The sequence below is a fragment of the Micromys minutus genome (genome assembly GCF_963924665.1).
Source record: "Micromys minutus genome assembly, chromosome: 2".
NCBI lineage: Eukaryota > Metazoa > Chordata > Mammalia > Rodentia > Muridae > Micromys > Micromys minutus.
In genome coordinates this window covers 93,199,649-93,212,932 of record NC_137971.1, presented here as the reverse complement: position 1 = coordinate 93,212,932, position 13,284 = coordinate 93,199,649, and the positions used below count along the sequence as shown (strand labels likewise).

The 13,284-nt window shown below is 50.1% G+C and overlaps 3 protein-coding genes across 8 annotated transcripts in view; 1 reads left to right on the top strand and 2 right to left on the bottom strand.

Annotated features, from left to right (window-relative positions):
- NUMA1 (nuclear mitotic apparatus protein 1) overlaps positions 1-7,869 on the top strand; it is a 69,872-nt gene extending 62,003 nt beyond the window's left edge. For all 4 annotated transcript variants that reach the window (XM_080912598.1, XM_080912596.1, XM_080912597.1 and 1 more), the window contains exons 16-26: positions 682-750; positions 2,208-2,327; positions 2,411-2,629; positions 2,735-2,892; positions 3,920-4,166; positions 4,968-5,196; positions 5,765-5,901; positions 6,184-6,360; positions 6,537-6,653; positions 6,753-6,953; positions 7,198-7,869. In XM_080912598.1, coding sequence (XP_080768724.1) covers positions 682-750; positions 2,208-2,327; positions 2,411-2,629; positions 2,735-2,892; positions 3,920-4,166; positions 4,968-5,196; positions 5,765-5,901; positions 6,184-6,360; positions 6,537-6,653; positions 6,753-6,953; positions 7,198-7,209 — 1,686 coding nt within the window. In that variant the 3' untranslated portion in view covers positions 7,210-7,869. The remainder of the gene's footprint in view (positions 1-681; positions 751-2,207; positions 2,328-2,410; positions 2,630-2,734; positions 2,893-3,919; positions 4,167-4,967; positions 5,197-5,764; positions 5,902-6,183; positions 6,361-6,536; positions 6,654-6,752; positions 6,954-7,197) is intronic.
- Positions 7,870-7,977: 108 nt separating this feature from the next.
- IL18BP (interleukin 18 binding protein) lies at positions 7,978-11,562 on the bottom strand. The gene is made up of 5 exons (XM_080912604.1): positions 10,076-11,562; positions 9,584-9,778; positions 9,111-9,234; positions 8,879-9,026; positions 7,978-8,683 (listed from the first exon to the last, which is right to left on the bottom strand). The coding sequence occupies exons 1-5, from the start codon at positions 10,095-10,097 to the stop codon at positions 8,594-8,596; spliced, it is 579 nt and encodes a 192-aa protein (XP_080768730.1). The 5' UTR covers positions 10,098-11,562; the 3' UTR covers positions 7,978-8,593.
- Positions 11,563-11,794: 232 nt separating this feature from the next.
- RNF121 (ring finger protein 121) overlaps positions 11,795-13,284 on the bottom strand; it is a 52,328-nt gene continuing 50,838 nt past the window's right edge. For 2 of the 3 annotated variants that reach the window (XM_080912600.1, XM_080912602.1), the window contains exon 7: positions 11,806-13,157. In XM_080912600.1, the coding sequence (XP_080768726.1) occupies positions 13,037-13,157 (121 nt within the window). In that variant the 3' untranslated portion in view covers positions 11,806-13,036. Of the gene's footprint in view, positions 13,158-13,284 lie in introns of all 3 variants that reach the window. The other variant, XM_080912601.1, reaches the window with a different exon arrangement.

The window sequence follows — 13,284 nt, the reverse complement described above, 5'->3', positions numbered from 1 at the left end:
CAAATCCTTCAACAAACTTTTGACACCTTTAAAAAAAAAAAAGCTGCATGCTTCATATTAAATCCAGAATTTCTACTCCATGGGCCTTTATCAATAAACTCAGTTTGATCTATTGTACTGTTTCTTCCACCATTATCCTACACCCTTAAAACCCACCCCACACTAGTTCCCCAGACTTAATATGTGAATGAATTAGCACAGTCATTTATCTCCGTAGTGGTGTAGTACACCTCTTAATTGACCCTGCTTAGTTTTAAGTTTGGTTATAAATTATTGGTGGGCCCTGGGAAACAGCTTGTGTTGCCATTCCAAATTACAGGATCACATTCCTTAACCAATAAATGCCCTTAATTTAACTGTGGACACCTGAGGCTAGGGTTTGAATTTTGGTTTTAATTCTTCCAAGGCACACTTAGAAATCTTTACACTGGTTATGCACACCCAGAACAAGAGAGGGAGGGCAAGCAGGCAAAGGACAAAAACCTTCTATTTCCTTTTATGTGGGCTGCTGCCAGAAGGTGTGGCCCAGATTTAAGGTTCGTTTTCCCACCTCAGATGATCCAGTCCTTCAGAGCTGTGCTCAGTTGCTTGGGTTTTAGCTGTTTGCAGATGTAGTCTAGTAGAAAACCAAGATTAGCCATTACATCTTCATCTTCTTGTTTGTTCTTTTCTGCTTCTCAGGTGGAAGAACTGAGTAAGAAGCTGACAGAGTATGACCAAGCCAGCAAGGTGCAGCAACAGAAGCTAAAGGTGGGACAGATGTGTGACAGGCCTGTCCTTTGCCTGCCTCAGAATGACAGGGTGGAGCAACATCTCTAATAAGCCCTTGGGTGATGTTAGTCTGGGGCCAAAGCAAGAGCTCCCTGAGAGGCCTGGTTGCCTCAGAAATCTTGGCTTTGTCTTCAGAGGTCTCTCACAGAAAGGCCTTCTGTTACAGCCACTATGCTTTTCAGTTTAAAAAAAAAAAAAATCAAGGCATAGGTATAGTTCAGTGGTAGAGCACTACTTGGTGCATAGGAAACCCTAGGTTCAGTTTCCAGCACTTCAAAACCGGGCAATTTTTTTCTAGTTCTAGATTTTACTCTAGCCACATTTTCCCAGTCAATAGGTGGATGGCTAACAACTACAAGACGGGATAGGACAAATTCCTCCATCCTGGGAAGTTCTGCAGAAAGGCCCTGTTTTAAGTAGTTGGGGTTCAAGAGCTGAGTAGCAACAATTCTCAGTCTCAGAATGCACCCCCATCCCCCTCCTTGGAATGAGAGACGGCGTCTCATGCAGCCCAGAGTACAGGGGTTACTTGGCATGCACCATGATGACCAGTGCAGTTAACACTTTGAATGCTTCTGATTCTGTCACCTTCTTTGTTCCAGTGTTTGCATTTTGTAGCTGTAAGCTTCCTGTCCCTTAGTTATAGGCAAAGGGTTAGGCACCAGTTCCACTGGGACTTGTGTAGCACATAGTGGGTCCCAGGTAGAGGAGCTGTGGGCTTCAGTTCTCCTTCTCAGCTGCCTTGCCCGTGGTCTGTTGTGAACACTAAATAGGTTATCACGTTCCTTTCATCTGTTCTGAGCTAGCAGATGTAGGAGGGAATTGATGGGTGCCTCCACCCAGTACCTGCAGTAAACCAAGCTTACCTGCTGGCCTATTCATGAGGAGTTACGGTCACCTTAGGAGGCAGTAGTGGCATCATAAATGAGCCACCGCACAGTTTTGGAGTAGGTGGGACTCAGTATGACCTTGGTCATTTTGCCTACATTTCTGATCTCTTCTTCTCTAACACAAGGATAAAAGTTATTTCTTGGAGTGGTTTGGAGAGGTGAGTTTCTGTCACTGATGTACACATGCAGTTGTCTCCCACTGTGCTCTATACCCGAGTATTCTCCGAAGATCAGTTTCTGTTGCCTTGGGTGATACTGAGCTTGTACAGGGGTGAGATACTTGGTACTTAGCCTCATAGATGGCAGGCAGAACTGTGAGAAGTATCAGAGTCAGCAGATGGTCAGCAGAGTGTCCTCAGGAGAGTCTGGAGGGAGAATGTAATTGTGTAGGCTGCAGCTGGGGAGAATGTGTGTATTGGGCTGAGGTGTCCTAAGTGTCTTGAGAATATATTTGAGAAGGACTCTGAAGGATGTGGAGATTGAGCACCAGTAGGCCAGTGGGTTTGGGCAGAGTAACCAGTTTCCTTGTTTTGATTGACTTCCCAGGCTTTCCAGGCCCAGGGAGGTGAAAGCCAACAGGAGGTCCAGCGCCTCCGGACCCAACTGAGTGAGCTGCAAGCCCAGCTGAGCCAGAAGGAGCAGGCAGCTGATCACTACAAGCTACAGGTAAGGGGCCAGGATCTGTTCTCCTCTGCCCCCCCATCCTCCCTCCACCCCGACACACATCCCCACCCTGTCTGTCCACACAGATGGAGAAAGCCAAGACCCATTATGATGCCAAGAAGCAACAGAACCAAGAGCTGCAGCAACAGCTTCAAGACCTGGAGCAGCTGCAGAAGGAGAACAAGGAGCTTCGGTCTGAAACTGAACGTCTGGGCCACGAGCTGCAGCAGGCAGGGCTGAAGACCAAGGAAGCTGAGCAGGCCTGCCGTCACCTTACAGCTAAGGTGTGCAGCCTGGAGGCCCAGGTAAGCATCGACTTTAAACAGAAGCACCTAAGCCTGTATTGTTGCACTCCACACCTCCTCTCCAAGGCCACCCTACTCTAGACTTCTCTTTATTTTACTTCCTAGGTTGCCCATGCAGACCAACAGCTTCGAGACTTGGGCAAATTTCAGGTGGCAACTGATGCCTTAAAGAGCCGTGAGCCTCAAGTGAAACCGCAGCTGGACTTAAGTATTGACAGCCTGGATCTGAGCTTGGAGGAGGGAACCCCGTGCAGTGTTGCTAGGTCAGGAGATGTGCCTCTGTCCTGTGACTGCTCACTGAGTGCGTGCCGTTTTAGCCTGTGGGTCTATGACAGAGACACAGTAGAAATAAAAAGGAGGTGGGACAGTTAGGAGAGCCTTGGAGGAAGCTTTTATGAGTTTTGATAAACTCTACAGGAGTGTGCAGAGGTGGATGAGCAGTCTATAATGTGAGGCCGAGCAGGCCTGAGAGTCTAGAGGCTGACTGGACTAAAGACTGATGGACTTCAGAAGTGCTGAAATTGAGGACGACAGGTTGGATTTGCATCTTAGAGATTCCTGACAGTATTGAAGGCAAGGTTAGCAGTACAGTTACTGTCTGTCAGACGTGTGCACTGCTCTGTGTGCCAGTGTTCTGAGTTCTTGGAACAGCTACAACTTCATTTTTCCCCCAGCAACCATCTTAGGCTCTATTCATTCTGTCTCCTTAAACAGACAGGACTGGGTGTGAGGACCCGCAGTGATAGAGCCAGGTTCCAACCTGGCAGCCTGTCACTCCTGTGCAGTGTCCTCATGGCAGTGTGTTTAGGTGAGAGGAGCTGAGGCTGAGGGAAGGGAGTGTGCAGCTAGGAGAGCTGCTCAGAATGTTGACTGGGATTGCTTATGGTAGAAGAGGTCAATACACCCACGTTCATGGCCTGGTAACATGGGAAGGTGTCCCTGCTTAGTAAAGTAGGAGATACAGGAGGAAGAACAGGCAGAGGGGTTTCTCTCCTGCTAGTTGTGGAGAGGTTGTGGCATTTGGGGGAGGTCTGGGCCCATAGCTGTCTGATCTGAAGAGCAGGGTTGGAGCTAAGGTAAAGAGAGATCTGAGAGCTGCTAGTGTGAAAGGGTGAGGAGCAGCCAAGAGTGGACTGAAAAGGCCCCAATCAAGGCCCCTTTTAGTATCTCAAAGGCCAGCGGTAGTGTGCTTTGCCACATTTTCCCATAATAAGTGTAACAGTCAGCTTGGGGCAAGGAGACAGTCTTCTAGCTCAGGATCTGCATCTCAGCAAATTGCTTTTTCTACAGCAAGCTGTCTCGTACTCAGCCAGATGGTACCAGTGTCCCTGGAGAGCCAGCCTCTCCTATCTCTCAACGCCTGCCCCCCAAAGTGGAATCCCTGGAGAGTCTCTACTTCACCCCCATTCCTGCTCGGGGTCAGGCCCCCTTGGAGACCAGCCTGGACTCACTGGGGGATGCCTTCCCTGATTCTGGCCGTAAGACCCGCTCCGCTCGCCGGCGTACCACACAGATCATCAACATTACCATGACCAAGGTTAGGCTCTGGGCATAGGGCTGTGGACATTAATACCAGTTCCTATCCAGGGGTCATATGTCAGGAACACTCAGGGATTTGTTTAGGGTCTCCTTTCCTATTAGATTTATTTTATATATACAATTGCTCAGTTTTCATGCACACCAGAAGACAGAATTGGATCTATTACAGATGATTGTGAGCCACCACGTGCTGGAAATTGAACTCGGGTTCTCTTGAAGAGCAGTCTGTGCTCTTAAACACAGTAGTCATCTCCTGCCTGACAGAAAGACAGAGCGGGATACAGTTAATCCTGAGCCTCTGGCATCCCCACGCAGCCAGGATGTAGCTTGGTGTGGCTCTCAGTGGTCTGCTACTTCTAGACATAGATTCCTCCATCCCCCCCCCCCCCCCCGTGTCCAGTGGGCTGGCGAATAGGTGGAAAGGTGCTTTTATGCCCTCCCTCTACTACTGAGAATTTGGAGATAATGTAGATGATGTTCAGACCTGGGAAACCTTGGGCCCAGAGACAACAGAGATTGTGGGCTGTATCCAACTAGATAGTCTAGGAGATAGAGGTTCTGGCTTTTAGCCTGGCTACTTCCTAGCTGTGTGACTAGAGGGTACTCGCCTTGCTTTTTATCTCTGAAATAAGCTGATAATGCCTCCTTCAAAATGTGGGTGGAAGAGTCCTGGCAACTTGAGCATCTTTGAAGATGCTTCTGGCTGTATGGTCTGTTTACATACTTGCAGTGTGGTATCTGGAGCTTTGGGGCAGAGGGAGGTGGTGCTCAGTGTCACTGCACTCATTCATCCTTCCAGAAACTAGAATTGGAAGAGCCAGACAGCGCCAACTCCTCCTTCTTCAGCACACAGTCTGCCCCTGCCGGCCAGGCCAACTTGCGAGCCACTTCCTCTACTCAGTCTTTGGCCCGCTTGGGTTCTCCTGATGACGGCAACTCCGCTCTGCTCAGCCTGCCTGGTTACCGGCCTACCACCCGAAGCTCTGCTCGTCGCTCCCAGGCCAGGATGTCCAGTGGGGGCCCCCAAGGTGAGGAGACTAGGAATTTACCAGAATACCAAACTAGACTGGAAACATCTTGTGAGGGGAAGAGGCAAACTTCCTCCTTGCTGCCTTCCTATGCCAGAACTGCTGCCCCTCCCTCACCGTGCCATCTCGGGGCCTTGCAGTCTGAACCGGGGATGTTCTCCAGTTAAGAATCCCATTCAGTTTCCAGTATAAGCTGATAGTTGTTAGAGTCCTCCAGGCTGCTTTCTGGGAGACTTGGCTTGGGAAAGTCGGCTTCTTGGAAGTTGCCCTTGGGATCTAGGGATGCCCCCTGGTTATCAATTCATGATCCTCAGTTTTTCCTGGTGTGGGGCACCAAGCCTTGGCAGGTGGTTATGAACTCTTCTAATCTCCCCTGAGAGTGCGCCTCAAAGAGACAAATGGTTTGGTGTGCCACTTTTGCTCTGTAACATCAGTACAAAACAGAACTTGTATATCCAGCCTGAAGCCCCTCAGGAAGGTGGGAAGGAACAGTGGCAACAAGAAGCCAGGCCAGATTAGCAGACAGTGTGCTGGCAGCCGTGCTTGCCCTAACTTTCTGCCCTCACAGGAAGGAATAGCTTCTACATGGGAACTTGCCAGGATGAGCCCGAGCAGCTGGATGATTGGAACCGCATTGCAGAGTTGCAGCAGCGCAACCGAGTATGCCCCCCACACCTGAAGACCTGCTATCCGCTGGAGTCCAGGGTGAGATGTGAGGTCATCCTAAGACCTCCCACACTGACTTTAGTGGCTAGCCTGAATATCTAACCTGGATTTCTGGTCTATGGGAAGGTCACTTTCATGCTTCCACATGGCAGCTGTCACTCAGGAGTGACATCAGATATGACTGTTTGGGCCTGTTAGCTGTTCATCAAGGTATATGTGGACATGAACAAGAAGGAAGACATTTTAATGATCCAGCTTTTAGCTCTAGTTCTTGTTCTATACTGTTAGGGCCCATTGACTGTTGCCTCTTGTCCAATGCAGCCTTCCCTGAGCCTGGCCACCATCACTGATGAGGAGATGAAAACTGGAGACCCCCAGGAAACCTTGCGCAGAGCCAGCATGCAGCCAACTCAGATCGCTGAGGGTGCTGGCATCATTACCAGGCAGCAGCGTAAACGGGTTTCCTCAGAGACCCACCAGGGCCCTGGCACTCCTGAGGTAGGTGATGTGTGCATCTGTTTTGTTCTCTTCAGCACTGCGCCCAGGTACGAACCAGCTCACCAAATCTTAGCAGTAAGTCGGAGGGAAGGAAGTCTCTCTTCCCCAGGGCAGATGTTGGAAGGGCCTCAGTCAGACCTTTTGCCATTTTCTGCCTATTGTCCTCTGTCTCATAGTCCAAGAGAGCTACCAGCTGCTTCCCACGCCCCATGACTCCCAGGGACCGACATGAAGGACGTAAGCAGAGCAGTACTGCTGACGCCCAGAAAAAAGCAGCTCCAGCTCTTAAACAGGTCAGTCCCGGTCCGGAGGGGAAGGAGGAAGGAAGGAGAAAGGCCAAGTGAAGCCTTGCTGGCAAAGCCCCATAGTAGGCTGATAGAACTTCCCCACAGGCGGACCGGCGTCAGTCAATGGCTTTCAGCATACTTAACACACCCAAGAAGCTAGGAAACAGTCTTCTACGGCGAGGAACTTCAAAGAAGACCCCAGCAAAGGTCTCCCCCAATCCTCGCAGTGGAACCCGACGCTCTCCCCGCATTGCTACCACCACAGCTGGCACTGCTACTGCTGCCACTCCTCGGGCCAAGAGCAAGGTAACGCAGTAGAAGGAAGACCTCCCCTAGACTACTCTGTAGGGCAGCATTCAAGGCAAGGCGAAGCCAAACCACTGGGTTGGGGTGTAAGAGGTACCCTCTGTCTTGGTTAGCCATTCATAATTGAGGACTCACAAAGGGAGAGGTGCCAGCGGGGGCGGGGGGAGGGGTTGGTTCTGAACTAGTCAATAGAGGTTGGCAACACAAGACTTAATCTTGCCAAGTGACTGTCTTTCTTTTTCAGGCAAAGCATTAAGGACTCGATCCCTCGTGGCCCCACCTGCATTGTCAGTACTGACCTTGCCTGGTCCTTTACCTTCTACTGTCCCTCAGTGCCTTCTCTCAGCTCCTAGGCCAATGGCGGCCAGCCCTCCCAGAGACTATGATGTTTGCCTGCACCCTGTCCTGGTACCTGGACTTTCACTGGTGCCTTCTAGGCATCTTTCAGCGCTGGCCCAGGAGGCTTGGAGCTTGGACAGTGTGTGTGGTCTTCTCCCTATCTTGCCTCCTAGTCTACTTTTCCAGCATAACTAGATTTGAGGCTGGATTCTTGAACCCAGTCTTCCTTAGTCTCTGGACCTAGAAGGGACCATTGGAGAAGCAGGCTCTTTCCTGCTCTTCTGGTGGCTGGGCCTAGCAGGGGTCTTTGCTCTTGAAGCCCAGGATTGGGCGTGACCTGGTAGAGCCTTAGCTCGCACCTACTTCCATATCCAGCTGCCTGGAGGATGCTTTTTCCCAGGATAGGTCCTGGGTCTCAGGGGTGGGATGGGGGCAGCCTTCAATGGCAGCTCATACTTCTCCTTCCCCAGACTTGCACTGGGGTGGGATATGGAACGATGGGAAGGTTTTTAAGGGCCGGGGATGGATCTTTTCTAAATGTTATTACTTGTAAATAAAGTCTATTTTTCTCCCTTGAGTGCTAAGCTCTTTGGGTCAGTATGAGGAAAAAAAGGAAAATTATAGCTCTTTGGAGCCGATTTGGTCGTTCCACATTCTACTTCTGGCCTCTGTTCCTAAGTAGTATTGTGGGCTGTTTTATATTTCAAGGGTTCATGTTATTCTGAATTTCTATTTGGCTAGAGGCCGAGTTCCTAAGGACAGTACCAGGGCCTAAAAAAAATCAGACCTTGAGATGCTGCAGTTTTATAAGGACTCATTGTGGGCTCTGCTGGGACACAGATTGATAGATAACACTGTGATCCGAAGCCACTACTGTCCATCCCTTCCTTGGGAACAGTACATTGGGGCAAACTAGGAAAACAAAAACCTGTCAAGATTGAGTTCAATGCAGATAATGGTCAGAACTGAGTGTGGATGTTGCCAAGGTTACATCTCAACTGTGCTTCAGGGTTAACCTGCTGGATTGGTGCCGAATGTAGGAAACCTGCCTGGCAGGCATCTCAAATTCATGCTGAGTGTAAGCAGAGCTATCACATGGCTAAGGCACCATCAGGTCTCAGAGGTAGAAAAGGTTAGCAGGACAAGCAGGAAGACCTCTAAGGACTTAATTACTATGACAATCTAGGTAGAAATGTAGCTTGAGTTGGAGGTTCAGCTGCAGAGAGGCAGTCGCAGCCTGTGGTGTAGACTTCACCCTCCAGGTAGACGAGAGCCAGGCTCAGGTCATGCTGGGGTTGGTTTCATGCGGCCCCTAGGCCTGATGATCTGGGTCCTGGGCTGTGGCTGGAGAGGGTTTCTTGAGAAGGGGACGGAGCTGTCTTCAACCCATCCTAGAGAAGTAAATGCACACATGGTCAGAGCTAAGGAAGAGCTCTGGCTCCTCCTGTTACTGCAGTCCCAAGTTCCTTGCTTCCACCTCTGGCTGAACAGTCACTGCTTACAGGTTGCATCGGCAAAGCCAATCCTTTCTTCCCCGGGTGGGAGCATTCCTCCCATCCCTGGATGCCTTCTTTCAAGTTCCTTACCCAGAGCTGGGCCAGAATGATGTGATACTGGGCCACCTGTCCAGGATCCACAAACTGACAGGAGAAGTTGGTACTTAGTAGGGTGGGACTCAGTTCCTCCAGCACCAAGGACCTGTGCAGCCAGGTACTTGCATTCCTGTGCTCCCGGCTAGAGGAGCAGAAGGAAGTCATGAGAGGGTTGCAGGGTCTGGGGAGGAGGAAGGTCATTCTGCTAGTCTGTTACGGCCCTTACCTTGTGTGACCCTCCCTCAGCCGACCTGGGAGGTGCTCAATGAAGGAGCCATTGCCCAGCCAGTAGAGGATGCTGAAGTAGGGGAAGCGGCTGCAGGCTGTACAGGACAAGGTCAGCGTTCCATCTAGGAGCACATCTGGCTGTTAGTTATTCTATAAAACAGAGGCCCCTATCCTGCCAAGCTCCACTTAGTCATGAGTCAGAAACATATAAAACTGTCCCACCTACACAGGTAAACATTTAAGGGGCTATGCCCTGGAGTACCTTGCAACCAAGGTCTTGGGAGGGCCTACAATGCCTTTGTCTGAGTTCTCTACTACAGGAACCATCTGGGGAGCTGGACAACCATCTGGCTGGAGCTTTTTGTCAGATTGGAGGTATATGCCCAAGTCAGCCCAACCTCCCAACCCTGTGTTCATAGCCTGCCTCTGACAACTGTATCCTCCTGAGCTCCCATGATATTTGTTCCTTACTCAGTGGCTCTTCTTTCTCTGGCCAGATGACGTTCAGTGTTGGGTACTGTTTAGTTGGGACTGCTGGAGACCAGGAAGAGCATGGGTCTTTTGAGCGTCCAGTTAAGACAATGGCAGTTGTCTGAGGTGCAGATGCGGCTCTGGCCATAATGACAACATGGATATACAGAAGCAGGATCCACCAAGAACTGGGGTCTGAGGAACAAACAGTTACAGATATAAATAGAAATAAGGCTCAGCATCCTAGCACACATCTCAGTCCGAGACAAGATGCTACTTGGGTTGGGACAGACCTCGACCCAGATACTCCTAGGTTCTTATCAGGAATCAGTGGGTGGAGACCCTTCAGCCCCCACCCTTCGGCTCTGCTGCAAAGGAGCCTTGAAGTGGAGCTAGAGCCAGAGTAGCTCAATGTAGAGCAATGTAGATGGACAGAACTCCCTGGGGAGGTGATGGCAAAGATAGCCATAGCCACAAAGCCCAATGTCCCACCTACGGTGCAGCAGTGTCTCATGATGAATGTTGTCCGGAGCAATCGAGCAATTAAGTCTGATATCTAACTGTGGCTGCTTCTGGAAAAAAATAAGTAAAAGTCAGCTAGCCCTACATCTCAGGTTCTTTCCCTCTGGCAGTGTTAATGACACCACCTGAGCTTTTAGAGGGCCGGCCTCTAGCCACTAGCTGTTCTGTCAGCACTTAAGGCACTGCGGGGCTGCGGTGGTACCTAGTAACAATTTTCTCTCATACCAGCTCCAAACAGCACTTACGAACAGTTTCCCAATCCAGTCTTACCCACTAGGAAAGAAAGAAAGAAACGAGCAGGGACTTACCTGGGAAGCAGCACTCCCTTTGCCAGCTTGCTGGCCCTCTTTCTGGGAAGGGCAGGCAGCAATCTGCTTCTAGGAAAGCTCCCCACTATCTTCACTTTCACTTTCTCTCTTAACTCGAAATTCCAATCCCAAAACAGGCTGCTCTGCCATTACACAATTCCCAGGGCCACTCCCCAAGCTCACTGGGATCGCCCCCACTATGGTCAGCTAAAGGGTGAGACAGATCAGTCACAGCCAGCTTTCTATAGGGCCAAGCCTTTTTCTAGAACAAAGTCCAAAGAGACAATATTTATTGGTACTGGGGGTCCCAAATTCAATCACTGACCTTTTTACATTCAATGCCTCACTGGCCCATTAACATCCTAGTTTCTCTCAGGCACCCTCACCCCCTCCCTTCACCCAATCACCCAAGCTCAGGTGTATTACTTAACACCAGCCTTCACACACAGCCACAGCCACTTGTACAGGCTCACTTACAGTAAGTTTAGATCTTCCTACCTGGCTGCTCTTAAGCCCTGAATAGCTTCTGAGACCACTCCTGGACGACTCCTCCCCCAAAATCTCACCACAGGAAAGAGCAACTTCCCTGCCTGATGAGTGTACTAAACTCCCAGCCAAGCTGAGAGCTGACCCTAAGTAACTAGGAAGGTACTTTCGCAACACTGGCTTCAGTAGCTCAGAGGCTGAGACTTGGAAGGAACAAAGTTAGAATCAAAATCCTGAAGCCATGTTCACTGAATGTCGTGCCAGAACCTTAGGTTTGTGATTCTGTGATCAGAGGGCGACAAGTGGAACGATTCAGGTTGGAGGACCCGTGGGAATAGATTCATGCCTGGTTCAGATGCAGGAGGCTAAAAGCTTGCCTTTTATGTGCCACATTCACATTCTTCTGAGCAACTCCACCTACCCTCTGCCACCTAGGCTGCAGAATTCAGGGGAAAACTCTCAGAATCCAGGATCTCCAGGAGTTAGGTCCAGAAGTTGTGCACCCACACACACCCAGAGGGGGGTTTCTCAGTCCACTGGGGTGTGGGCAGGGGTGCAGGAAGAGGAACTAAGCTGTACTTAGAACAACCAAGACTAGAGGTAAAACATGGACGCAGCCTTCACCTTAGGGAGGGGGGAGGGTAAATACCAAAGGAAGAGTAACCTGTCTCGGGGCCTTTTGCTCAGTTCCCATTCCTCTGAAGAGGGAAGAGGAAGCCACAGCTGAGTAAGAGAACAGGCTGAGTAGTAGGGGGTAGTAGGGTGGGGTGCCATTCAGTCTGGAAGGGGAGGGGAGGGAAGGTAGTTCCGGTGACTCCAGGTCCCAGCTCTCGGTTGGGATAGAAGAAGCCAAGAGACCCCAAAGAACACGGGAAAGAGGTGGCATAAAGAAAAGCAAATGGATGTCCAGCATTCCAGCCCAGCTCGTGGAGCTTTATTCAGATTTGATGACAAGGTCCTGTTTGGTTCTTGTTGCCTTCAAATGGGCCAGGCCAAATTTCCCTAGAAACCCAGTGCTGCTGACCCAGAATGCCCTCCCACTTTCTTCATACTTCCAGGACTACATACAGTTCGGCCTGCCCAGAAGCCCCTTCTCAGAGCCCATGTTTATTCTGGCCTCGTTCTTCCTATGCACTCGCCATTCTTGACATCAGGCCTGGGAAAAGCCCACAAATGACCAAGACCACATAGGGATGTTTCCTGGGCTGGGAATCCCCACTTAGCTTCAAGGGCACACTGATGACTGGCAGAAAAACAGATCCATCAGTCTGTCTGCTATGTGCATGAAGAAACACACACAGTCATAGGCTTTCGGGAAGGAAGTGATGTGCAGAGTGGCCTTTGGCACATGTCAACACTTCCAAATTGAAGGGTGTACTTGCACAAGCTGCAACATTCACTGCTGCCAAAGCAGCTTCCACAGCCCAGTGATGTACAGATTACTTTTATACCCTGCCTGGTAACAGCTTTGCTCAGGGGCAGGTTATCCATGCTGCTCATATTTCTAGTTGTACCAAAACATGTCAGTGAATGTTGAGGCCACAGGGCCTCCCTAGTTGGAAAAGTCATTGATTTTGCCACACGCAGCCTTTAGTTTGCAGACAGACAGACAACAGAGTCATATATAACCCCTATCTTATGATGAAGACCCTTACCACTCAGTGCTAATCTGGCACCAGTCTGAGCTCTTCTACACTGAGTGCAAACCAGGCTTGAGCCTTGCAGAGGGAAGGGAAGGGAAGGGAAGGGAAAGGGTAGGCTGAAGCACTCAGCCTCCTGAAAACCCACCAGTGCTCTCAGTCAGAGGTGAGTAGACTCCTCCCAACCAGTAATACCGCAGCTTTGCCCTACCCTGTTCAAGCAAGGTAAGGCCCAGGGGTAGGGGACAATTCCTATGCTCCACAATAAAAAAATTTAAATATATTCATCAAAATAATTTTCTTTTAAAAAGCCCCCACTGCTGACAGCCCCATTGGCTGGTTCTCCATCATTCCCCTCCAACCCAGACACAGCTGGGGAGGTCCTGAATGGCCCAAGTGCCTTTGAGTCTTTTCCACCCAAGTCTTTGTGGGCAGCAAGGAGAGTGCCCTGAGGTCCATGGTGGGTGGGGTGGGTTCTCCAATGATGTGATTTCTGATTATTCCAGGCCCAGGATGTAGCTGATGCCTTGTACCAGGCCAATGATGACAGGCTGCCAGGCTACCAAGTATCGAAGCCAGTCTAGCAGCTGCCCATACATGACATGAGGCCTTTCCCAGCTGTTAGAACGTTAAGGATCACACTCAATATATAATAACTGTTAGGCTTATCCAGCGTGGTAGGAAGGCCTTCCTTGGGTCTGCCCAGAGTTTTAAGGTGCTCCATATCCCAGTAAAAATAAAGCTA